The sequence below is a fragment of the Protopterus annectens genome, chromosome 11.part0 (genome assembly GCF_019279795.1).
Source record: "Protopterus annectens isolate FY-2018-M chromosome 11.part0, PAN1.0, whole genome shotgun sequence".
Lineage (NCBI taxonomy): Eukaryota > Metazoa > Chordata > Ceratodontiformes > Protopteridae > Protopterus > Protopterus annectens.
The window spans coordinates 441,098,441-441,124,341 of record NC_056745.1 but is presented as its reverse complement, the minus strand read 5'-3'; the positions used below and the strand labels follow the sequence as shown (position 1 = coordinate 441,124,341).

Sequence of the window (25,901 nt, the reverse complement as noted above, 5' to 3'; positions counted from 1 at the left end):
TCATTACATTTCCACACCATTTCTAGTCTGTCCTCCCCGAGTAGTAGTCTCTGAATCCCCATATCAAGTGGCTTCTCTGCATTGCCTTTCCATCTTTTTTCCTGGATACAGAGGATGGTTCAGTCTATTCTTCCTTACCATCATGTCATCCACTTCCAAGCTGCATCCTCTCAGTGAGCCTATATTTAATGTAACAATGCTTAGTTTACGATTTTCACATCCAGGTTTCACTCGTCAGAGCTATCCCAAGTAATCCAGCCTGAGCAGCTGGACACTGGCCAACCAGAAGCTTATTGACCCAGGGCTGGTTAGCTTTGTGGTGGACACACTGACCAATAGGGTTACATATACTCCTCCCACCATAAGTCAGAGTAAGTCAGGTCCTCAACCTACTTATCACGGACAAATACCTATGTCTATTTTTGGTGACATTAGTCAATGTGACCAAATCCCCTACAGCTGTTTTTTATACCAACAAGAAGTTAGCACTGATGCAATGGACAGGAGAACACTGACCAGACTAGTGGATACTGCACACCACAGTTGATGCACAAAGCAGTTTGTATATACAGCTCTTTCCCCCAGTAGGCATCATGTAGAGTCTGTGCTGCTGCCCAAACCTCCAGTATTGGATGAGATTGTGGTGGAAACACCAAACGTGTTTTTGGTAGGTGGGAAGAACTCCACAGAGACACAGGGAAAACAAACTCCACACAGACATTGGCCAGAGGTCAGGATCGAACCTTGTACATGGGAAGCGAAGAACTTGACCATTATGCCAACTGTGCCTTCTTTTTTTCTAACATTTGCTGATTCATATATGTGTGCTCTGTTGGTCTGTGATGAAAAATTGACCTAGTTCTGTACTGTATTTTCCATGCACTAAAGGTTGGGGGGTAGGATGTTTTTAAGTTTGTAGTGCAGTTATTTTCTTTGTTCAGAGTCACTGTACAGATATTCTCAGTGGATTGATGATAAAATGCGGAGTTTATGAATATATGTTTTAGTGAGGGATACTAGATGAGGTTAACAGTATTTACATTTTGACATAATTCTGTAAGTAAGTTATGATAAAACTCTGTTATTGCTGCAGTGTATGCGAGGAAAAAACTGTTCCATTATGCTGATGATTGATCTTGTGTTTGTGTGATTAAATGAATTGCATGTTTTGGGCTTGCAGTAGGAGCGTGTTAACTTATATTTGATATGAAAGAATTTCTCAAATTATGGTAGTGTGCACCTGTTACAAAATAGATGTATTTCTACTGAGGATAGAGTGATCAAGTTTTTGTATTGCAGTTTAGATACTATAAAGGTTGGGGGGCCTCAGTCTGTTGTGTGGGAAATTTTTATCTTATGGTCAGTGTTTAAATATTTAATAGTTTTAAAAACAAAAATTTGACATTTATAAAAATATGATTCATTGGGGAGCTAGATGGGGTGTGTGTGCTGATGGCAAACAATGAATGAGAATCAATAATTCTGTATATTAATGGTAAGAAGTTATTTCGAAAACTGTTAACTCATAGATTAAGGCGATACAATGATTTGGGTTACTTCAAAAGTTTGGTCCCTAAGAGGTTAGTATGGAAGTAATAGTTGAGGGGTTTGATGGGTGGGTCTCTGTTTAATATGTTTCTGCATACAAATGGTCTTGCTCAGCAGTATTGGAGACCAGGAACACATGGGTTAATCCTTGTCTCTCAGTGATGAGTAAATTGTGTATAACTTGGAGAAGGTGGGGGTGTCCAGTTGTGGAAACTGAATTATAAATAGAGGAAGATCTATAGGCATTATAATAGTGTGCTGTGGGGATTTACAGGGGGAATATCATACTGTATCATAGGGGTTTGCAAGATAAAGCAGGAGCTAATGGCAAACGCTTAATAGAAACAAAATAGGTACAAGAGTTTTTTATAATAGGTACAGGAGTATTTCATAATAGGTACAGGAGTATTTCATAATAGGTACAGGAGTATTTCATAATAGGTGCAGGAGTATTTTATAAAAGGTGCATGAGTATTTTATAAAAGGTGCATGAGTATTTTATAATAGGTACAGGAGTAGTTTATAATAGGTACAGGAGTATTTCATAATAGGTGCAGGAGTATTTCATAATAGGTGCAGGAGTATTTCATAATAGGTGCAGGAGTATTTCATAATAGGTGCAGGAGTATTTCATAATAGGTGCAGGAGTATTTTATAAAAGGTGCAGGAGTATTTTATAAAAGGTGCAGGAGTATTTTATAAAAGGTGCAGGAGCATTTTATAAAAGGTGCAGGAGTATTTTATAATAGGTACAAGAGTATTTTAGTCTGTAACCATACTGTCTGTCATTTCAAAAAGGATCACTTATGCTTGGGTAAGGAGCTGGCCTTTTGCCATTATTATATTTTAACAATGCTTATTTCTAGGTAGGATGGGAGGTAATGTATTACCCACCAATGTGCAGAATAAGTGGGCCTAGCTGGGGTGTGATGGTTAGGTAAGTGTTAGGCAGTGAAGAGTTTGAGATGAGTGAGGAATAAATTATTATGAGAAGTAGGTGGTTATGAGTTATGCCTTGATATAAAAACACACTGGTTATGCCCCTGTACTAAACCTGGCTAATCATTTTTCTACTCATACTAGGCACTGTCTACCCATTACTTCTCAATAACAAGTTCTACTTTCCTTACTAACCACAATACCATTTTCCTATACCTAACCTTTTCATCCTCTGAGCTTACTTATAGTGTGATAACTCTTTATTAATATAATTATACAATATGCTTCATTTTTTGTTATATTCTGTATTCTGCCTGTAATTTGCACTGTACCTGCCTTTTGCACTGCAAAGTATTCTGCTCTCTTTGTAATTTGCATTGTATCTGCTTTTTGCACTGTGAAGTATTCTGCCCTCTTTGATAATTTCTGTGTTAACCTGGAATGTTCTTTGTAAATATAAAGGTTTTTATTTCTTCTTATCCGCAGACCTTATCTCCCCAGGCTATAGTATATATTCTACCTGCATTTTGTATTGTACCTGCATTTTGCAATGTGAGGTATTTAGACCTCTATGATAATTCTGTGTTAACCTGTAACATAATTGTAAGTATAAATGTTTTTGTTATTTTTTCTGCACAGAGCTTATCTCCCCGGGCCTCTACTGAAAATGGACATGTATCCAGTTAGACTAGCCCGGTCAACAAATGTAAAATAAAATAAAAAAAAAATAGAGACTGGGCATTAGGGACATTGCTGTTATCTATGAATTAAGTTTAACAGATGGGAAGGGGTCATGTATTATGAACCAAGACAAGGAAAAGGAAGGATGTTCTGTAGTCCTATCTCGCCTTCATTCTTACATATGGATTCGGAGCTGATCCTTGGCTCTGACTCAGCCTATTACAAAGCTCGAAGTCTTCTACTTGGCTCGTGGCTAGGTAGGTATCCCATGGTGCACCAGTATAATCCCCAGATCTCATTTGCCACGTCAACGAGTTCAGATGTGCTTCTTCTTGGCCGTGGCTAAGTTTAACACTTTTTGGTATTTTTACTATATTGAAGTTTAACCTTTCTAGTTATATAGCTTTTGCTAATGTTTTTCAGTCGTTAGAGTAGTTTCAGTCTTGCTTAAGTGTTTTCTTTCTTCACTTTAGGTACTTATTGTTGAGAACTGGTTGGCTGTTGGCCTTGTTGTTCTCTTTTGTATCCTGTGTGCCAGTTTTTTTCTATTTAACGGGCTTTTTTGCTCCTTGCTGTTATTTGCTGTGCTTATTAGTGTAGAGAGTTTGGTAGTTTAATAGTTATTACTTAGATATTAGTGCTTACTGTTAAGGTGTGCGTTTGTGCTCAATTTAACCTTTTCTGTGTACAGTGTTTATTAGGTGTGCGGTGTTTATTAGTATTAGAGAGTTAGCGTTCAACCTTTTCTGCCTGGATATTAGTCGGATATTTAGCTATTTAGTTGACAAGGGTTCTTTCTGCAGTGGTGGTGCTTCGGTAGTGTTGTCGCCTCACAGTAAGACGTTGTCCTGTTCGATTCTCAGCTAAAGCGTCTTCTGTGTGGAGACATGCGTGAATGGGTGTACCTCCGTTGAAGGTTGTGCATCAGGACTGGCAACTCGGCACGTAAAAATCTACTGCTAATTATTAGTGGACCGGAGTTCCGCTGTGGCGACCCCTAACCGGGAAATGCCAAAAGACACAACAACAACAGTTGACAAGGGTTCTTTGATATTTTCCACCTTTTTTTTGTTCTACGATGTAGAATTTGAGTATAGTTTCCTCTGAGACAGTTGGACATTTTCTGGTTCATACTTTGTGTGTGTGTGTGTGTGTGTGTGTGTGTGTGTGTGTGTGTGTGTGTGTGTGTGTGTGTGTGTGTGTGTGCACAGTATATTTGGTAGTTTCTAACCTTTAGTCTTCTCCATGTCCATTTAAGTTAGAGGACCTAGTTTCTCTCTCTATTTCTCTACCCAGGGCTAGGCCCATTTGAGTTAGAGGTGTGAGTGTTAGTGCAGTAAGGGCTAGGCCCATTTAAGTTAGAGGACCTAGTCCTCGTGTTTGGGTTGTGTCATTTTTGCTGCTTCTCCTGTACCATGTCGAAAGAGGCAAAAGATCATAAACCCTCGGGGTTTAAGAAATGTGTTAAATGCTCTCAGAAAATGTCAATTACTGATGGCCACAGTAGTTGTGTGTATTGCCTCAGAGCCATCCATCTGCAAGAGACTTGTTTGTTTTGCCATTCCTTCAGTTCCAGGGTCTTACAGGAGTGGAAGAATAAACTAATATTAAAAGGTCTCCTCGAGCCATCTTTCGAGGAAGACTTGGCCAGTTCGTCTTCTTCCTCCAAATCTCCTGCATCTAAAAAAGAAAAGGCTAAACCTTCCAAGAGGCATTCTCCAGCGCCATCCGGTGCTTTGGAACCACCTCCTAAACTTTCTAAACCAGACAAAACTTCTCCCCCCTCTGCTCCACTGATCTTGGAACTGATCGAGGCCATTGGATACTATGACTCCAGCTGGGAGCCAGTCACTACCAGTTTTGTGCTCTGCCCTTTGGTCTCACCACAGCCCCCAGGGTGTTCACCAAGTGTATGGCAGTATTGACAGCACACCTGAGATGTCTAGAATTCCAAGTGTTTCCATACCTGGATGACTGGCTCCTGACCGCCTCCACCAGGCATCTACTTCATCAAACCAGAGACTCCACTATCCAACTTTGTGCCCAGGTGGGGATTACTATAAATTGGGAAAAGTCTGCCTTATCGCCCTCTCAATTTGTGACTTTTATAGGTACTGAAATAGACACAGTCGCCATGTTAGCTTGTTTTCCATCAGAAAGAGCACAGAACCTCATACAACAAGTCCTTTGCCTACTCCCTCTCCAGAAAGTCAAGGCAAAGACAGTGCTGAAACTCTTAGGGACCATGGCCTCCACCATATTGCTAGTCCCTCTTGCCAGATTGCACATGCGGATTCTTCAATGGCTCCTATTGTCCCAGTGGTCCTTTCAACAACTGCCTCTGTCCCACCACATCATTTTAACAGAGTCCTGCAAAAAGGACCTTGTTGGTGGCTCCAACCCAACCAACTAACGATAGGCACCCCATTCCTTCCTCTCCAAACCATTGCTACTGTGACCACGGATGCCTCACAGATAGGCTGGGGGGGGGGGGGGGGCATCATCTAAGCAGGACTGTCCAAGGCACATGGCAAGATCACAAGGCTCACCTGCATGTCAGTGTTCTAGAGATGAGGGTGGTGCTTCTGGTGTTGCAAGCACTCCACGACCTTCTTCCTCTTGGGACAATAGCAATACAGTCAGACAACATGTCAGTAGTATGGTATCTCAACAAACAAGGCAGAACCAGATCTTACCTCCTTTGTTGAGAGGCTATTCGTGTTTGGAAATGGGCAATATCTTCCCAGCACTTTCTAGTGGCAATGCACATCCCAGGGACAACCAACGTGATAGCAGACAAACTCAGCCAGGCAATCTAGATCCCTCACGAGTGGTCTCTGAAACAGGAAATAGCGGAACAAATTTTCTGCAAATGGGGACAACCTTGCTGCAATCTTTTTGCCAGTGTGATTAACTCCAAATGCATCAGCTGCTTTTCCCTTATCCCCCCTCTGGGGGAGTCACCGAGAGGCGCACTTTTTCACGATTGGCCCCTGGGTCTCCTTTATGCCTTTCCCCTCTTTCCTCTCATATCCAAGGTGATTCAGAAAGCAAAACTGTTGGGAAGCAAATTGATTCTCATCACTCCTTACTGGCTTTGTCAGATTTGGTTCCCCTTTCTCGGGCCTCAACTATTAGATGATCCATGGACTCTGGACCCAGTGCCAGATCTCTTGACACACATGTCAGGTACTCTTCACCCCAGCCTCCACACCCTCAATTTGATAGCTTGGCTGCTCCAGTTCCATCCCTAGTCAGGCTTTATGATTTTTCACCCGCTGTGACCCACATTCTCGCATCTTCTCACAAACCCTCCACTAGAAAGATATACACCAGCAAATGGAGAAGGGTTTTCTATCTGGGCTGAGGAAAGGAATGGTTGACCCTTACACCATATCCATTCCAGTGGTTTTAGAATTTTTGTCTGAACTTTTTCACCAGGGTTCTGCTGCTGCCACAATTAGGGTTCAGTTGGCAGCAATATCAGATTTTCATTTGGGTCAACATGAGTCTAATCTGATGTCACACATATTGTGTAAAACCTTCCTTAAAGGTGCTACTTTGCTGAGACCTCCCTTTCAGGAACTGGTAGCTTCATGGGATCTAAACTTTGTCCTATACAAATTAACATCTCCACCCTTTAAACCTGCTCATTTGTGTTCGCTTAAGTTTGTCTTGGAAGACTTTGTTTCTGGTGGCCATCACATCTGCTAGACAAGTATCAGAGTTACAAGCATGGTCTATCAAGCCCCCTTATTTGATTTTCCACAAAGATAGAGTATCTCTTTGTACAAATCCATCTTTTGTCCCTAAGGTGTGCTCTCATAATAACTTGAACCAAACTATAGAGCTGATGTTGTTCTTTCCTAATCATTCCAACACAGCAGAATACAGATTTCATCAGTTGGACGTTCAGACAATTACGGTTCTATCTACACTGGACCAAGGAATTCAGGAAGTCAGACCAATTGTTTGAATCCTTCTCCAACTCCAGATTAGGTCTCCCAGTTTCCAAAGTGACCCTTTTGAATTGGATTTCCAGTTGTATATCCTACATTTATTCTTCTGATGGAAAGCTTTTACCATTCAAGATTAAGGCTCATTCTACAAGATCCCAGTCTATTTCTGCAGCCTTTCAAGCCAGAGTTCCAACTGATAATATTTGCACAGCAGCAACCTGCGCTACCCCTCACACCTTTATTAATCATTACAAATTGGACTTGACCTCTAGGGGTAAAACGTCCTTTGGTTCCACGGTACTCAGAAGTATTTTTCCATGAGCCACCCAAAAATAAGGTGCTAGGGATGCTGTCCCATATGTAAGAATGAAGGTGAGATAGGACTACAGAACATAAAGAAGTTATGTACTCACCATAATGTTCCATGTTTGTAGTCCATCTCGCTCTTCATTCTTACGAACCCACCCTCCTACCCCCGTCCTGGAAGGATCTGGAGACAGAAAATTTTTCCATAACAGGTGGAGACCTTTTATTATTGTTGTTCTTTCTGGATAGTTTTTGTTCTGTCTTTTAGCAGCAAACAAGATCTGGGGATTATACTGGTGCACCATGGGATACCTACCTAGCCATGAGCCATCTAGAAGACTTTGAGCTTTGTAATAGGCTGAGTCGGAGCAGAGGATCGGCTCCAAACCTATATGTAAGAATGAATGGCAAGATGGACTACAAACATGGAACGTTATGGTGAGTACATAACTTCTTTTTATGTTACTTGAAGACCTTTGGTAAAAAGTCTGGACTGTTGACACAGTGATGGTGAATGTATGATGGTGGGTGTGTGAATGTTTGTGGTGATGGGTAGAAGACATATTATTGCAGGAGGGGTGACGGGTGATGCATGAGGCCAAACCAGAATGAAGCAGTGGACTGGTCTAGTGCAGTTTTTTTTTTAAGCCTGAATTGTACTAGTTTGACTCATCTCCCATCCCATTTTACATCTAACTTCCCTAGCTGTCAAAGTGCTAAGGGTAATTTGAGCGTTTACCTGCTGTAATTAACAGCTCACAGCAGGAGACTTAACTCGTGTACTGTTTCCTTGTTTTAGCCTTTACTTTCTCTATGGTTAGGAGAAGGACCAGGGAACTGTGACATCACAGCATGGATGGGTTTTTAGGACAGTCATGATGATGTCAGTTTGGGGAAAGAATTGGCCAGAAAACTACCCGTATTCAGTGGTCTTAATGACATCAGTGAATTGGAGACTTTTTCGGGGTGGGATATATGTTTTTTGAAAGTGAAACCACTGCAGCATAGTAAGGTACTGTTACAGTGGAGAAAAACAGTCAATTTAAAATATTTTGAATGCTGTGTTGTTGTTTATTTGTGGCAGGGACAATAAATTGGGAGAAAAAGGACAGAGAACTTGAGCATTTAATAAGAGAATCCCGTTGTTGTCCTTTAAAGGAATGTCTATGTCAAAGGTTAGGGCAAGTGGGGAGTGATTGTGATGTCTTGGACAGTAGTGGTAGGTAAACTTAAAAAGCAGCTAAAAATGGAGAAGGGAAATAAATGTTTGTTTCTTCAGGGGTCATCCAAATATTGAATATGTGATAAGGCTATTGTCCCTAAAACTGTGATCTTCATTTTGCCAATTGTTGCAGTACTACAGATTCACTTGGGAAAAATGACCAAAGTAGCCCCTGTTTGCATCTCTTGGCTATTACAATTCTTACAGTCTTTGTTTTGTTGCATCAGTACTATTTATGATCATTTTTGTTGGTCTTCTTCCCTGGACTTTAACATATTTGTCTTATGTCTAAAAGTCCTCTTATAGACCTTTCCCAAAAGATGGCATGTAATCTTGCTTTAGCTACTTTACCAACTACTTCATTCTCAGGTTGTGAACATTTCTGTAGCCTTTGTAATCTTTATCTCCTACTTTCAAATCCAGTATTTTCCCGCAGTTTCTCTCAAAAACTTTTCTCCAGTATTCCCTTAAGTTTGTATTGATTTTCAGCCATTAGCAATGCAGTTGAAGTTGATAATTTGCTTTCAATGTTTTTCTCATTTCATCCTAGGTGGTGAGAGATCGCATAACTGCAATGGAGTATTCCTTCATTTCAAAATTGTGAAATGACACTCCTCTTAGCTTTTACAATCATTCTTTCTCATGAGAGTTTTTGGGGATAAGTGTCTTTGCTTCTGGATATTGTGTTTGAATTCTCACTATAAATCTGTATTCCTAACACTTTTATATTGTGGACCACTGTCAGATATGGCAACACCAGATAAGCTCCATTTTGAAAATATAGACTTTAATGCATTAAACCATATTTGCACTCATTATGTCTGTCATGTTGATTATTTCAGGGAACTTGGAATAATAACATGCACCCAGTTTCCTTGAACTGAAACAAATCAGTGGCCTCAGTGCTTCCTGGCTGTCTTGGTACAAGGTATGCTAGCACCTTCTTCTTTAGGTGGCTGCTGCTGCTGTCATTATATGAATTGCATATAACACAACTCTGCACTACTTGTATTAGTTGATATTCCTGACCAGTACATTATTTCTTTTGCCCTTTCTTTGTCCTTCACTATTTCCTTATATGACTCATGTACCCTCTCAGCAATGTCTCTTCTCAGTTGATATGGAACTGTTTGGTCAGCTGTGAAAATCAATTACTGAGCATAAAGAAAAGAAAGAAAAAAATGAGATTGAATTTTCTCTCCTTACCAATAATTTTAGCTCAGGCCAACCTCTCAAATGTAATTCAGTGTCAGTACACTTCTGGAATTCATTTACTTTTTCTTCTGTCTTTGGTTAATGTGGTATTACTTAACAAAACTCTACTTATTCTAGTCATTCTTCACATATCTCTAGTATATTCTCTTAACACTGCTGTTATGTATGTTTGTGTCTTGTCTGTATTTCTTTTTCAGCTCATATTCTTAAAGACTTTCTGAATATGCTTTGCAAGGGTTTGCATCTTGTTTCCCCCCAAACATCTTTACCACCAACTTTTATATAATGTCTCACATCTGTACACTATTCCTAATAGTGACTTTTATGTTTTAGCATATCTAATTTGTGTCTGTAAATGCTTTTTGACCCACAAGCAAAAGCTGGTCTTTTTTCTTGTTGGATCACAGTTGTTGTACAATTCTGAATGGCATCTCCTTGCAATGTGGTTATTACTATCTTAGTATTTTAATATCAGTAATTATGTAATTAGTTCCTAAAGCATTTCAAAACTTTATTCCTGTTTCTGTTTATGTATCTATTCCCTGACCATATCTTGCTGTAACAGCTTTCTAATAGGTATATGTGTCACCTATATTAGGTGCAAATTTTGAAACATAGAAACACAGTAACGGCTCTTGTAGTGTCAAATCAGCATAGGATATTGCATAAAACAATGCAGTTTGCCAGTTTAGAGCCACAGAAAGTAGTCCCAGAAGATGTGTAAAAATCTTCTTTAATCAGGTCTAATGTTATTAATAACACAAACTTTAAAATAAATACAAGGCCAGTATAATTGTTATTTTTAATTAGGCAGTTGTTCCATTTAATGAGAAACTGCATTAGCTCGAGCCCGTGCTTATTAAACATGGCAAGAAATTCCAAATGTTCATAGCTACCCAGAATTAGTTTGTTAGGGAACTTGTACATACGGAGACCCTTAGGAACACTTTTCAAATGTAAACAGTCAGGTAGAGGTTATCAGTTTGTAGACTATGCTCCTTATTTAGTTTCTTTTCAAAAGACACCAACATAGAATTCATAATCCCATTTTACACCGTAGGTTCCAAAGCCATAAAGCCTAAATCCTAATGAAGCCAGCTATTCAAATCCAAAGAACTAGAAGATCATAACAATCTTCCCTCCTCAGGTTGTACTCTAAGATTAGTTGGATGAACTTGAGATGAATCCAAAATGTTAGCATTGGTAGCAACAACCATTCCTACAGGGAATCCACCACCAGAAATGGAAGAGTCCACTTGAATGTGATTCGGAGGAGGTGAAGGAGTTTTCTAAAGTACAGTGTTAGTTGTTAACTTGTTGAATCAATAAACAAGTAAGTTGGGTAAGATCCCCATGAGAAAAATGGGGCTCCTTTTGCCATGTCTGCATCTCCTGTTGCCAGGTTTACATCTAGTACTTAAAGTAACTTAGCATTTGGCATTGCTGAGAACATTTTTCAGCTGTAAGCACCTTAGACATTTTAGTCTTGCATATCAAAAAGGACAATGAAAATCTTGTCTTGCTCGGTTCTTTATGCTTCCTAATGACACACACACAGTTTCTTATGTGCTTTAAATCCTGCTCAGTTTTATTCCTGAGAGCTACTGATGATTTCCTTGGAGTATGTATTTCTAGCATAATATCAGGATGTATTTATGCACATTAGTCTTCTGGCAAACATCTTTGACTTTAAGAAAATCTGCACAGTCTTGATTGATATAATTGTTGTGCTCCTTTGCTGCATTTGAGATGTCTCTGTAACTGTGGTAGTCTAACTGTTTGACTGTGCCTGAATGTATACAGAAAAAACCTTCAGTCCTTGATTTCATACTATGAATTTGTTTTATCATTTCTAGCTTTACATGAGCCAAATGACCAAGAATATTAAGTGAACAATATTTTATATGTACTACATTTGCACATACTACATATTTTTATATTCAAATTCTAGTAGCTTTGGACCCAGCGGTTTTACTTTCTATCTTGAATATGTAAACAGTGTGGTCATAAGTTTTTTTGTGTGCCTTTTACCTTAATGTCTAAAATATCATCAGACATTATTATATTCCGCCCTAGTGTTCTGTTTCAGTTCATTATTTTGTTTATTAATCCTCTGCATATTTCTTGCCAGCAGTATGACTCACGCTCTAGGCTCGTTGTTTCAGATGCATTTTCAGACTTTATTGTATCATTTCTTTTCATTGTAATAGTGTAACAAACCATTCTTGTTTCTGTTCAATAACAGGCATATTCTTTTGAATACATCTTTCCTTTTACAAAACTTTACATAATGATTATTTTTACCAAAGCTTCTACAAAACTAATTAAATGCAGGGCCCTTCTTTTTATGCTTGTAGCACATGCTTGAATTCTGACTGCATTGATCTCCCTGTGTATTTTATGACTTTTCTCACATTCATTGCTGCAGCAACACATTCTCACTTTATTTCACATTTCCGCCGTTTATGTGATTCACACTATCATCTTGCAAAGTGCTAATTTCCTCTTAAATTACAACTGCACAGTTGAAATACTTACCTCACTCTACAAACCTCTACAGCTCTTCATAAGATCAGGTCTGCGTCCCTTGGTAGTACTGCCTCTTGTTTTGAACAGTTCTTGTACTAGAAGCTGTTCTACCTCATACTAAATCACTATGCAACTCGTTATATTTGATCTTTGATTCTTCTCTTCATCTGAGTATCATAGATCTGTGTTGTGTGTAGGGCCTAGTGCCCTTGTAAAGAATAAATGACAAGTTCTTCCTATGATTACAGTAATTCTTTAACTTTTATCTAACTACTGCTATTTTGTCTCTCTCCCTTTCCTGAAGATAAAGATGCTAAATACCTTTTCAGTGTGTGTAAACTATTCTTACATTGATGAATAAATCAAATTTCTTAATTAAAAAATGTTCTATTTTTTTGCTAAATTACCTTGTAACAAATGCATTTCTGGTGGTTGCAGTTGGACCATTTTTTTCTGTCTAATGTTTTTAGTGATATCTGCACAACTAGTTGGACAGATTCTTGAAAACATACTTCCGCATGTCTAATACAATCAACTGTGCAGATTTTAGAGGGATACCCCAAATGGGGAAGGGGAGAGGCCCATCTCTCAATAGACAATACCAAAATAGATAGCAGACTCTATTTGTCTGTACACCTTTCATGGAAATTACTTTAAGAAGTTTTAATGTAATAGTACCAGCTTTATGTATTTTTGCTTTTTCCCTACCTCTTGAAGTAAAGATTCAGAGATATGCACCATGTAATGTTTGAGTGTTCATCAAAATATTCAGCCATCAACATAGACACTGTGAATGTGCTTCCAGCCCCATGAGGTCTTTACTATGTTTATACAGGCAGGAGTAGAAAATATGCTTCCATGTACCATAGGCTCCTGTTTTACAACCTCTAAATGATGGATCCACTTCAGAAAACATCATCTAAACAGTCACAGGTATATTAAAAAGTTGTTTATGCATTAGGCAAACATTCTAAGCATCCTAAATTTTGTGACATATTGTGGTACTGGGCTAAAATAATCCCAGCTTTGCACATCATATGCTTTACATACTAATCTCGTTATAATAACTTCTTCACCTGTCTCCTCTAGGTTTTCGGATACTGGTAAAGGCACTCATCTCCCCCATAGTTGCCTTTTTTAGGCAATGTCAGAACAACAAAATTTCCAATGTAAAAAAAAAAAAAAAAAAAATCCACTCAAGACAAACTTAAGGTTATGCTGCTTAATGCTAGGAGCCTAAACAGGTAACTGCACTCCCTGGAAGCACTCATCACCTTGGAAGTTGCTGATGTCTATGCAGTCACTGAGACATGATTCAAGGCCACAGAATGCACCTTGTCCGTGCAAGGCTAGAATGCCTTCCATATGTTCAGACCCCAAAACGAGCATGAAAGAACCAGAGGTGAAGGTGTATCCATCGTCATTAAAGCCAAATACACCTAGAAACTGGTTAAACAGTATGACTTTCTTGAGCTACTCCAGGTCCAACTAACTACAGGTAAAGCACCCTACCACATCATTGGTAGCTACAGATCCCCCCTCCATAAACCAAGAGAAGAACAGCACCTACCAGGACTTACTAGAATCACACACTATACAGCTAAACACTTTGGTCATGGGAAATTTCAACTATCTTTCCATCTATTAGGTGACATACATGAGCACAAACATGCTCACCCTGAGGTTCTTGGAGTTTGTCAATACAAATGCCCTGGAACAGCTACTCTGCACCCCCCACAAGGGGCTCACATGTCCTAGACTTAACAATCATAACTGATACTTCCACAGGAGAAAAAAATGAAAAATGTATCCAAAACAAACTATAGCCTACTAGGCAATGGCTTAAAAACTTTCAAACCCCATGCTAACACAGCCAACAATGATTCCTATGTAGAGGAGTACACAAATGCCCTGTATAACCACCTAAACAACTGTATAGACTCTGCTGTACCTAACTGGATCAAAAACAGGTCCTCCCAAATTAACAGTCCACCCTGGTGGATCTCAAGTATAAATAGGTTATATAACAAAAGGAAGAAACTGATGCCTAAGAACAAGGGGGAACTTACTCAGCAGAAGAAGAATACCCTCCACAGCTTGAACAAGCAAATGAGATATCTTGTAAAGCCCTCTAAAGCTAGTTATGAAGATAAATTAGCATCCCTAGCTAAGGACAGTCATAAATCATTCTTCTAAAAGGGAATGCCCAACTGTATGCCGAACGTATAGTGGATGGGTACCACTCATACTGAACCTAAGGAAATTGCCCACCTGCTAAATGATAGATTTGTCACAAACGTCACTCTCATGTCCCCACCAGCCATACCCCAAAGCATACCCAACACCATTCCACTACCTAGTATCTCCAAAGAGCAGGTCATATGTGTACTCTCCAAGGCCAAAACCATGGCCTATATGCAACCAGATAACATGCATCCCAGGCTGCTTACCAAACAATCAAAAATAAGTCCTAGCAGAACCACGTGGCACTCTCTTTAACCTCACCCTGACCACTGGCTTTGTTCCAGCACAGTGAAAAACAGCAATAGTAATTCCCTTGCATAAAGGGGTCTATCAACCGACCCTGGGAACTATAGACCCATAAGCCTAACCAGTCTTATTTGCAAGGCCATGGAAAGAATCATCATGGACCTTATCAACAAGGACATAGGTGACCTTCAAACCGTTGACCTGACCTGGTTTGGCTTCATTAAGGGTAAATCATGCTTATTGAACCTTGTGGACTTCTTCAAGAATGTCATTGAAGCCTTAGATGAAGGCAAAACATATTGCCTGTCTTGACTTAGCCAAGGCTTTTGACACAACCCCCCCCCCCCCCCACTCAGGTATCATTGAGAAACTCTTACAGCTGGGGATTAACCCATACATCATTAGATGGGTAGCCATCTGGCTCACCAACAGAATGCATACCGTCAAAGTCAGGATTCCACCTCCACCAGTAGATCAGTCACCAGTGGCATACCACAAGGATCTGTGTTGGGCTCTCTACTGTTCAGAATCTATTTTTTGAGATGTCCAGGCAAAAGTAGATGGCCTGTGGCTTACCAAGTTCACTGATTGCAAACTGAGAGCAATCATTGAGTCCCCATATGATGTTAACATATTACAAAAGGGGCTAACACAGACAAATGATTGTTTCCAAAGCCACAGACTAAAACTAAATGCAAAAAGTACATTATTATTCCCTTTGGCAAAGAGGAAGTCCCTGCAAATTACAATATTGACAGCACCCCCTAACTTCAAACTCAGTGGTGTGAGATTTGGTTCAATCACCATGTATCCACAGTGGTAAGGAAAGCCTTCAACATTGCACATCTCATAAGTAAGGGTATCGCATTCAAGACTAAGGATGTTATAACTCCTCTGTACTCGATCCTCATCAGACCACTAATAGAGTACAATGCTCCCTTTAGTATGTAACGTGCCAGACACCTGCAACAATTGGAGAGACCACAGAGGTATCTCACCAAGAAAATTCATGGCCTCCAAACATCATCTACATGGAAAGACTGAAAGCCCTGTCACTGTACTTTGTATCCTACAAGCTGCTGAGAGGCAACTTGTGCCTGGCCTACAGAGCAGTCTCTGACCCTCCCCTAATGCTGCACATCTGCAAATCAAATGGGACAAGCGTCACTCGCTCCAGGGATCTCAACCTAGCCTGTGACATTAACAGAACATGCTGAAGAGACAGATATGTCTCCTGGAGATTGCTGCTCCTCTGGAATAAACTCCCAATTCATGTGAAGTAGAGCTCCTCAATGACCCTATTCAAGCACAACCTAGACAATTGGATGGTACACCCCGAGGGTGGCACCTATGTCCCTCATGGACAGAGTCAGTTAGTGTTTATCATAGACTCACTGTGCAAATAATGTCCGTCTAACCATGGTCAATTAGGGAACACAGGAATAACAGGACTACACTTGTACTGGGGCCATTAGCCTAGTAACCTCCTATGAACCTATAAACCTATAATTTCTTCCTTCAGGTCTTTGACACAGCTTTGTTTCATCCTTCTGCTGACTTTCATTTTCATATCTTTCAATGATTGTATGCCTTGCATACTAATCTCTTAATAATAGCTTCATCATCCCTGTACTGCTGCATTCACAGTAGCCTGCTGGAGAAAGGCTGGAAGTATCTGTCACTGAGAGTCTGAAGGTAAATGAGTTTACCAAATAGGATGATTTAGCTCAGACTGGTAGTGATTAAGCAATAACAGAAGTGGCACAATAATGCTCAGTATTACTGGGCAGATGAATAAATTTGAGAATCTTATCTTTCATAATTTACAGTGTTGTGATGTTCTGATCTGACATTTAACTTACACATCCATCCACAACTCCTTTTTCCCATTTTTGCACATGTGGTCAGGTGTCATTTCAACAGCTGACAGTCATCTACACCCAAGGATTACATGGTTCGTATTTAAGCCTTGGAAGTAAAACATTGATGCAAATGTGTAATGAGCTCAAGGTTTAGTAGACTAGAATATTTGTAGGTCAAGTGATGGAGTGGAGAAACTAACCATTGATATGTCAGTATTGACAGTGTGTCAACTAATATAATGAATGAGTATTTTCCATATTTCGTGAATGGGATAATGTTCCTAGAAGGGTCAGTAAATAAGTGTTACCAAGAAACTAGATTGTATAGAAAGGTAAGAACAGACAAATTCTATGAAGTTGCAAAATCATTGTTTACATTACTAATGGCAAAGAGCTAGAAAGTTAGACCGTAGTATGTCATCACTGTTTTCTTAATCAGTCCCCTAAACAAAGGTAGCCATGCAAACACAATACGAGATCAGTCACAAAGAACCACAGTTGTGTGATCGGAAGCACTGAAACAAAAGTGAATAGAAAGGAAACAGTAGGGAGTGGTCAAGAAACAAAACAAAAACAGCAGAGTTATAGGTATAGCAGGTAGTAATCTAGACAGTTCCTTAACCAATGTAATGTAAATTAACAAGGGACAGAAAGGCGGGCCACATAAGCAAGGCAGATCTATCTAACAAATAATTATAGGTTCATAGGTTGATACTAGGCTATCCGCCCTAGGGCAGTTATAAGCCTAGCCAGAGTGTGTTTGGCTTTCGCCACCCTTTTAGATTATTTGACTGTGCCTCTGTATAGTGGGTCACAGAAGATAGCCTTTTTAAGGTTAGTTTACTGTGCCTCTGTCTAGTAGGGACACAGAAGAGATCCCTGGGGTAAACCTACGATCTCCCATCCACTCGTCAAGATTTCTCTTGAAGAGGGTCATTGAGGGGCTCTGCCTAACATGGATTGGGATTTTGTTCCGGAGTGAGGGGAGCCTCTGGGATATGAATCTGTCCCTCCAGCATGTCCTATTTATTTCTGTGTTGAGGTTTAAGTCTCTGAAGCGTGCAGCTCTAAGGGATCTGGATTTCCTGAGGTGGAGCATGTCCATTAAATCTGGGTTGGACATGGCTTTGTACATCAGGCACAGATCGCCTCTGAGTAGGCAGTAAGCAACTGAGTAGAGCTGGAGTTTCTTTAGCCTAACTGCGTAGGGCATCTGTTTGAGTCCCTTGATCCTCTTGGTGAAGTACTTTTGAGGTCTTTCCAGTTGCTGCAGGTGTCGGGTAAGGTACATCCCAAATGGGGCATTGTATTCAATTATGGGCTTGATGAGTAGAGGGGCACAATGGCCTCTCTTGATCTAGATGTGAACCCTTTCATGATAAGGTGGGCTATATAGAAGGCCTTTCTAATCACTTTGGCAACGTGATTGTCAAAGGAGAGATTGCTATCTACTTGGGTCCCCAAATCCCTAATCACTTCTTCCGTACTTAATGGATTTCCACCTATGTGGTAGTTTGTGGGCACTTTGTTTTTCCCAAAGGGGATGACTATGCACTTTTTGGCATTTAGCTTTAGGCCATGGCTCTGGCACCAGTTATCCATCTGTGTGAGACCCTTTTGGAGGATGCTTGTGTCAGTCGGCGAGTCGATTATGGCACCCAGTTTGCAGTCATCTGCAAACTTGGTCAGCCATAGTCCTCCCGCGTTAGCCTGTACCTCCGAGAAATATATACCGAACAGGAGAGGTCCCAGGACTGAGCCTTGTGGGACACCACTTGCAACTGGTTTAGAGTCTGACATGGCACCTGCAATTCTGACCATGTGGGTTCTATCCCTGAGCCAGTTTGCAGCCCATCTTGTGACATAGGGGTTGATATTTAAGCTGGTGAGCTTATTTATGATGCCCGAGTGGGGTATTGTGTCAAAGGCTTTTGCGAGGTCCAGGTAGGCTGTGTGGACTACCTTCCCTGTATCTATTGCCTTGGTGACTGTTTCAAAGAAGTCAACCAGGTTCAGGAGGCATGATCTGCCCTTAACAAAGCCGAATTGGGTGGGATCCAGTGTTTGGAGGTTACCAATGTCTTTGTTTATGAGTTCCATGATGATACACTCCATAGCTTTGTAGACCAGGCTAGTCAGGCTTATAGGGTGATAGTTTCCGGGGTCCGTTGTGGCACCACCTTTGTGGAGTGGGACCACTGTTGCTGTATGCCATTCCTTGGGTACATATCCTGTAGTGAGGCTGAGATTGAACAGTGACTTTATATGAGGGTTCAGTTCTTCTTGAAGCTCATGTAAGACACAGCCCAGGACACCGTCTGGTCCCATTGATGCTGTGTTTTTTGCTTTGGAGAGGGCAGCTCTCACCTATGCATCTGTGATGTCAGGGAGGCTACACTCTGTTGGGATAGACATTTGCTCTTTTGGGGGGAAGGGGGGGAGAAGTTTGCACTGAATCTGTCTGCCTGGATGTTGGCAATGTCTGTGGGTTCAGTGTAGTTTTTGTCATTTTGCACTAACTCAGAGCATATCTGGGAGTTGCCACCCAGGTTCCTGACATAACTGAGGAAGGCCTTGTGATTATCTTTAGCGTCTTGTGCAATTTTTCTTTCGAAGCCGGCCTTAGATGATTTTATGAGGGATCGTAGTTTCTTGTTAGTACTGATCAGAGATGCCTTCCCTTTTTGGGATTTTGCTCTATCATGTAGTAGATTCCTCCTTCTGTTGTATAGCTTGTTTATGGCTGGGGTCCACCAGACAGGTCTCCTGCCTTTGGAGGAGTGAGTCTTGGTTTTATTTGGGATAGCACAATCCATGCATTCCTGTAGGTGTCCATAGAATGTGTTTGTAAAGGATTCTGCGGTTTGGGCCGTATTTTCCACTGGCCCGGGGGCTTTGAAAGATTCCACCTCGGTTTTGAGAAGTGTGAAGTTTGCTTTTGAGAAGTTCTTCACCGTGATTTCCTTGGCTGGGGGTGGGGACAGGATAAGGATGTCCAGTGAGATTAATTTATGGTCAGATCTTGCCAATGAGGGGTATACCTCTAGTATGGAACAATGAGTCCCCATGTTGGAGATGATCAGGTCCAATATGTTTTCCCCTCTTGTGGGAGTGGTGACCAGTTGTTCCATGGCATTTGAGTTTATAAATTCTAGGAACCGTTGGGTGAGGGTGTTGGGGCTTGAGTAGTGCTCCCAGTCTGTTTGGGTAGTTGATGTCACCCAATATGATGGTGTTTTGAGAGACCTTCATATTTTTCAGTGTTCTCAGGAAAGCCGAGTGGGGTTCCTGAGTTTGGGAGGGTGGTCTGTAGCAGGCTACAAACTGAAAGGCAGTTTTGCCTACTGTTAGTTGCACAGGGATGGTCTCCAATGCTTCATGCAGTTCCACTAACCTAGAGGTGTGGGTATCTTTGATGAATATGGATACTCCCCCTCCTTTTGTGGTTTGGTCTGAGTTTTGGGGCTGAAAAGCATGGTAGGAGGTATAACCTGGTAATGCTGGGGTGCTCTCGGGAGCCTTGAACCAGGTTTCTGTTACTGCACAGATATTGATATTCTCCATACTGAGGAGAGCCTTTAGTGCGTGCATCTTGAGGTTTAGACTTCTGGCATTGAGCAGCCTTACCCTTAGTTTCTTTTTCCTTGTGTTGTCTATGGAGGTGGGTTTGGTCTTTTGAGCCTTGCCTAATAAAGGCACTATGGGGGTGGCAAGGGCCTTTGCCAGTATTCGAAAGCCCAAGGGTGACAGGTGCAAGCCATCCCTAGTGAAGCAATGTGGCTTGTTGAGCATGTCATCCCAGGCTGACAGACACTGGATCCCCTTTGAATGACACCAATACTTTAGCCAATTGTTAAAATTGATAATTTTGTCTTTATACTGTGGCATCATTCTTGGTGAGGGTAAGATGCTACTCAAGGTCAGGGTCATACCGGCCTGGGCTACATGATCAGAGAGCTCCTCTATGTCTCTTTTCATGTAGTCCAGGGAGGTACGTGTCAAGTCATTCACACCAGCATGGACAATGACAGAGTCATATTTGTACTTGCTTTGGAGTGACCTGAGTGCTTGTGTTATGTGGCGGATCCTGGCACCCGACAGGCAGCTTACAGTGACTTTCTCCTTGTTCAGCCTGGTGAGTGGGATGTCAGTGTGTCTGACAATAGAGTCACCTATTACAAGTGTATTAGGTGTGTTGTTCAGCCTTAAGGGCTGTGACTGTGTGGCACACTGACTTTGTGAACTATGTGATACATAGGTATTGTTGTGGGGTAGTGGTTGTTTGGATGTCTGCTTTGGAGGTCTCTGCTGCTTGGGCAGATTTTTATTTAGAGCCTTCAAGTATGTTTTTGTGTGTTTATGTGTTTGGTTTGCTGTTGCGATAGGTCTATGTGAGACTGGATTTGTGGTGTGTGTGGTTACCTTCTCCTCCTGATTGACTGTGCCAGTCCTGGGTTGAGAGAGCTCAGCCTCCAGTTTTGCTATATAGTTGCATTTCTCACATATATATTTGAGTTTGTTGGGAGGAGGAGAGGGTTGTCCGTGTACATAAGGCAGTTGCAACATTGCCTCAAGATTCCCATATTCACCAGCTGGACTGGAGGGTATACTCAAAACTGACTTTTGGACATGTCAGGATATTATGATGAAATACGTTTTAACTGATCAGAAAGGATCTATAGGGTGTTAAGTGCTTAAAAAGAGTATAAGAGGGTGTCGTGCTTAAGTTTATTGGTGTTTTGCTTATAAGATTACTTATAAGAGCAAGTGCAAGGCTTAAAAATGAAAATAGAGTGCTTCCTTTGAGATTTAGATCAGTTCTAAGGGAAAAAGTGAAGAGCAGATTTTCTGGAGCCGGTAATAGTTTAAACCTTTTTAAGCGGCGCTGCCTGATGCGCTATGTGCAAAATCATGCAAAACCGCGCTTAAGTGGGTTTTTAAGCAGGAGACTTGAAAGAGCTAAGAATTAGCCCAAAACAGCCAATAAACAACAAGTTTCTGGGCTGAGACCACTCCTCCAGGGACAGATAGGCTGCTCAAAGCTCCACTGGTGAACAGAGAAGCTTCCTCCTCTCCAAGTAAGGATATGGGCAACACAGGAACTGCACTAAAGTCCAGAATACAGCAAAACCTGTATTAAGGACTATTCTAGCTCAGAAAAGGTGGGAAACAAAGATATTTGTTTTTTTTTTTTTTTTTTTTTCTGTTTTAGGCAGATAGCAGAAAAAGCACAGTAAATACTTTACACAGGCTAGCGCTCTTGAGTGAGCAGCCTCAACAGTTAATTCAAACAGAAAAAGACAATTTCAAAGTGCAGGTAATAATAATTGCAGTAACAAGCTTATTTTAAGCAAAAGAGCAGTTTCAACTCGCTTTTCGGCGAGAATATGCAGTCGCAAAGGTAAAAGCAATAAAATGTACTTAAATCAGGTAGCAGTCACTCTTTTTCGTCTCTCTGCTGCTAGCACCACTCTGCAGGACCACGAGGAGCTTTGCTGAGTCGGAACTGTTTCTCTAGACAGGGTAAATTTGTAGGGGACAGTTAGCAGGAACACTGGCACACTACTTGCACTTGCTTCAGCACTTAATGTGCAGCCTGCTAATACACCTGTCTTACATGGGAGTCAGTTTCCTGCTACATTATAAAGTATGAATGAGATTGCTTTGTTCAAAACTGGACAGGTGGCAACCTCATTTGAAGATCCGCTTCAGCGTTTAAACATTCTCCACAAATGCCTTTACTTGAACTATATAATAATACATTTGTGATCTTTTGTTTAGTATGTATATGTATATAATAATCTCTTCTGTTTCAGATGTGAAAAAGACATATACTGTGGAAGAAGCTGTAGAGGCCATTGGGTTTGGACGCTTTCATATACTGTTATTCCTGATTATGGGAAGCACCAGTGTAAGTTTTGAAGTGAATTGGAAAATATTTTTTCTTCACATTTACAATGTTTGGTTTGTCTTTTCTTTCAGTCCAATATATTATTGGAAACACAGAAATTTTAATCAATAGCATTTTTTAAATGTATCAGCTTCAAATGATACAACAATTCAGCACATAATTACACATTTAATATTCAACAAGTAAACAAAACAGAACTAAATCAAGTCTAATTATCTACAATCATTAATTGATTCTCTCTGGTGCACACTTTTTTTTGCTCATGTTTCCTAGGTAGCAGTTGCAGAAAAACGATTCAATTGTACAGGAGTAAGTAATAAGACTTGAATACACTACCATATTCTAGAAGCTAGATGTCTTTTCTCCTTTACATTGTATCTAGTTACTGGTCTTTCTGCTGAATCCATGGAACCCATTTACTAATAAGTTTCAGTCTATACTTGCCTTTCATTTTTCTCTGCTCTAGCTCACAAACCTCATTGATCGTGACTTTTTTTACCTTCTGAATTTCTGGCTGCAACCTTTATCTGTTGTAGTTGAATTAATTTATTAGTTACCAGAAGTATTAAACATGTCTGTACTTTCTGACATCATGTCAGTTGATGGTCTCAACCACTATTAAGCAAGAAAGAGCTTCTGGTAATCTTTGTTTTGCAACCAGTCACTTTGTGTAATATTTACTTAAATCACTTTTGAAAGGTGCTAATTCAGGTTATGACCAGAAAATAGTTTCCCACTCCAAGTTTCTATACATTTCCAATACCAACTGTTTGCTCTAGGAGATATTTTTTGAATTTAGGATAGTGTGTAAAAGTACTTATGCAAGTATTGTCATGCAAACAATCAAGTTTCTAGATTTTGCAAAATATCTGGGAAAATTACATATTTCCTCTTACTATGTCCATTTTAAGGTTATAGCTAGGGTTTCCCCCAATTCATTTAGACTCTCTGCTACCTATTTTCTCTACTCTTGTACTGCTTTTTAAAGCCTACCTGCTATTTTCTGGGTTGTGTCAGTCAATATATCAGTTTGTTTTGATGGATTCTCAGCATTATTCCTCTTTTTCCTAATTTGGTCTAATTCTACCTGCAGGCCTATAAAGAGCGGTCTCTCTGCATCCCTTAGATTAAATTATATCTTAGCTGATGCCCAAGGATTTTGTGCCTCTCCTGCCCTAATCTGCTCCTAGTAGTATATTTGAATGTTTCTCTTATGCCAGCATGCTACTACAGGGAATTTGATATCCCGAGATTTGAAGTGGTCAATTGGTAAAATGTTCCACTTCCGTGCCCTCAGCTCTACTTCTTGTAAAATCTTTTTTGACAGTTATCCTTATCTTATTTATTCCTGATTTATTATTTTGATTATATTTAATAGAATCTCCAGAATTTCATACTATCATCTTCATATGTTCATGTTGCCTGTAGTAATTATTTCTTTGTGGTAGCATATTGTTGTAATTGCTGCAAAACTGCAATAAAATGTAACCGTTTTACTTGAGTTGCCTCAAAATAATCTATAAAATATGGTTGTTCCACCTCTAAATTCTTTAGGTAATACTGATTTATCCCAAGATACACTTGAGGATTCAGTCTTGCATGTAATCTTTAATTTTCTTTTTTAATGTCTGCCAGAGAGATTGAAGGAAATGGTTAAGAAAGGTCTACCCTGTATAGGTAATCAGTGAAACAGTGAGTATTTTTAAGGCCTGAATCTTCTGATCCAACTCCATTGTCAGTAGCCTCTACTTCTTGAAGTGTGGAAAAATGTTAGTTGCCATCTCTTCTCAAGTTATGTAGACTTGAACCAGTGATGAAAGTAGCCAACCATGTTTGATTTTTGTGTGCCCCCAGAGAAAAGGATAGTTTTGCCTGTGGAGCTTATGGTTGCATCATTGCCTTCCATCTTTTTTGTAGTTTGTATTGCTTTCTTAACAACCAGTAGTATTAGTCATGTCAGTACTTTCAGAAATCTTGTCAGCTGATGGTCCCAGACACTATTAAGCAATTCTATTTTACAATCAGTCACTTTTTAAAGGTGTTAATTTGGGTCAGAGGTGAACATATAATTTAGAACTAGGGCTTTTGTTTTAGATTTGTTGATTTTTATACCCGGTAAAGTGTTGAAAGTCTCATAGCATATGGAAAGTCATCATGACATCTTTCAGGATCTTGGGAAAACAGCAAAATGCCATTAGCAAAGAGAGCCATCTTAATGTGTCTTCCATCAATTTTATATCCCTCCAACTGGAAGTCTCTTATCAGAGATACTAAGGGGTTGAGGTAGAGTGTAAACAATATGAGGGAGGAATGGCATCCCCCGCCTCGCCTCTCATGTTTGTCTGTTTGTGTCCAGTAATCTGTTTCCTATTTTAACTTTATCATAGCACCTTGTGTTTAGATTTAGGATCAAATTTCTACAGTTATTGGATAATCCATTTCAAGATATTGCTTCTCAACCTTGTAGAAAGCTTTTTCGGTGTCTAGGCTAATAATCATCAGTTGTTTGATTAATTTTACAACAACATTAATTACCAGGTTAGCTTTAATGATATAATCAGGCATTTGCCTACTTTCCACAAAACCTCATGGGTTATGCTTTATTGGCCTTGGGATGACTTTGGCAAACCACCATGTTTTCTAAAATACCCATGAACATTTTTCAGTTTGTGATTAGAACCAAAATGGGTCTATAGGAGGCTAGTTTCATAGGATCCTTTGCCCAGTCTTAGGATATTACCACTATTACTGACCTGTTTCAAGACTGGGGAATTTTTTGGGGTGAGTAAGATAGAATTAAATAAAATAATCCATTCTTTAATAATTTTACCATTTGGAAAGCCAATTTCCTACTTAATAGCTTTGACAACTTTTTTTTTTTTTAAACTTTCCCTGATATAGAGGAGATTAGATTGACTTGTTGATCTTGTCTGAAGGATTGGAGGTAGATGTTTAAAGCAATCACTCCTATTCAGCTCTGAGTAAACCGTACAAAATGTTTAAGTAATTCACATAGTGTCCCTAGATAGTTTCCCTTGAAATGAATTGTAAAGCTTAGAAATTGACATTTCTACTATCTGGGTTCTAAATATTTGTGCTAAGTGATGCTCTAAATTATAAGAGATTTTGAACATAATTATAAATGCAAAATAAATGGCAACCTGATCATCATGAATTAATTGTAGGAATGCTTTAGAGATATATTGCTTAGTCTTGTTCCTTCCTGCCTTCAGTAACTG

At 40.0% G+C, this 25,901-nt stretch overlaps 1 protein-coding gene across 1 annotated transcript in view; it reads left to right on the top strand.

The window, feature by feature from the left end:
* The window catches only part of SVOPL (SVOP like), a 716,183-nt gene that overhangs the window by 285,601 nt on the left and 404,681 nt on the right, over positions 1-25,901 (top strand). Inside the window, exon 3 of the mRNA XM_044087938.1 lies at positions 22,568-22,662. Coding sequence (XP_043943873.1) covers positions 22,568-22,662 — 95 coding nt within the window. The remainder of the gene's footprint in view (positions 1-22,567; positions 22,663-25,901) is intronic.